This window comes from Penaeus monodon, chromosome 25, assembly GCF_015228065.2.
Source record: "Penaeus monodon isolate SGIC_2016 chromosome 25, NSTDA_Pmon_1, whole genome shotgun sequence".
NCBI lineage: Eukaryota > Metazoa > Arthropoda > Malacostraca > Decapoda > Penaeidae > Penaeus > Penaeus monodon.
In genome coordinates, this window is record NC_051410.1 from 36,606,189 (window position 1) to 36,607,745 (window position 1,557).

General features: G+C 45.3%; 1 protein-coding gene across 1 annotated transcript in view; it reads right to left on the bottom strand.

Moving 5' to 3' along the window:
- Window positions 1-1,557, bottom strand: part of LOC119589208 (F-box/LRR-repeat protein 6-like) — a 37,521-nt gene that overhangs the window by 22,405 nt on the left and 13,559 nt on the right. Inside the window, exon 2 of the mRNA XM_037937808.1 lies at window positions 1-1,468. Coding sequence (XP_037793736.1) covers window positions 1-1,062 — 1,062 coding nt within the window. The 5' untranslated portion in view covers window positions 1,063-1,468. The remainder of the gene's footprint in view (window positions 1,469-1,557) is intronic.

Genomic DNA, 1,557 nt, shown 5'->3' on the forward strand with positions numbered 1-1,557 from the left:
GAAAGGGATGGTCCCCACATTTCTAGCTGCAAAGTCAAATATCTGGTACAACACTTCCTTGGGCATTTTCCATCCCCACACTGACTGTGGTTCACCATTCACTTCACTTAAAACTGGACCCCACTCAACAAAATCTGAAGCTTTTCTGCGCTTTCTTCCTTCTCCAGGTAAAGTTTTGGAGTTATAATAATTGTCAGTTGCATGCAAACTTTTTCTTTTTGCCTTCTCGCCTGGACTAGACTTTACACTTAGAGTTTGGCTCATGTTTGAGGCATCTGCACTGTCCTGAGCAGCATCATTTATTAGTGGAGGGAGAGTCAACTTTATCTTCATTCTGATACCAGTCACCTCTGAGTCTTGAGAAATCTCACTTTGGTAATGTACTGCATTTTTCCCCGACTGCTTCCGTCTTCGGGGTTTGATCTGTGCATTCGGGTCTTTCCTTCTCTTTGTCTTCACTTTTATCTCACCACTATATCTGTCGTTTAACACAGCACTGTCACTCATGGAAGGCGGATCATTAGCATGTCTTCTATGATCCTCACACAGTATGCATGAACAATCATCACGTCTTTCACTCTCTTTGCTTCCACTCGGGTGCGAATGCTGCTCCATAACACTGGCACTAATGTCCATTTTCTCCAGGGGTAATCCATCTTTTATGCCGTCAATGTAGCCCATGGGACTTCGTGGGATCTGCTGGTCTGGCGTGATGGGTTGGTCAGATGGAACGGACTGATCAGGGGTAATGGGCTGATCGGGGGTGATGGGTTGGTCAGGTGTCATGGGTGTTATGGGCTGGTGGTCTGAGGAGGGGGTAGTAGGCTTTATCCCATCCTCTTGAGTATTATACTGGTAGGGAGTCGATCCAGCTGATGGAATAGACGATGGTGTAGACCCTGCAGATGGGATGGAAGAAGGAGTTGACCCAGCAGAGGCTGTTGTTAAAACGCTTGGGGGTGAGCTCATATTTTCATCGGGTCCTGACATGGGACTAAAGCCTTTGGGGTCCATGTCCATAGCTGCCATTCTAGAATCTAAGCCTAAGCTCTCTGTAGGCATTTTAGTTTGTGTTTCTGGAGATTCTTGTCAATAAAATCAGAACCACTGTGATCCTCCACGAACGGAGAATGTTCACAATTGAAGCCCAAAGTACTTACAGCCCTAACCGTGAGATATACCTACAACTAAAGACCAACATTCCCACAATCAAAGAATGAGTTTTAGAGGGACAATGGTGAAACACCATTCACTTAAAGCCTAATCTTAACAAACAGCCAGAGCTGTATCAGCCTATGACCAGCCAGATTTCCCATAGCAGGGTAATTGCTTAGGTAGAAGGAGCTTCATGGCGCATCCAGCAGGGGCTGACGGCAGGAGTAATGGCGGAAGAGAATTTCCACTGGCCCTTCCCGCTTCAGTGTCACTTTATGCTGTTGCTGTGATGAACCATTCTTGAAAATGCAATCTGAAAATAAAAAAAGGAAAAGATTAGTTATTGTCTCTTTACTAGATATTTGCTCACCATTATGAGCACCTGCACATGCGCACAAAATC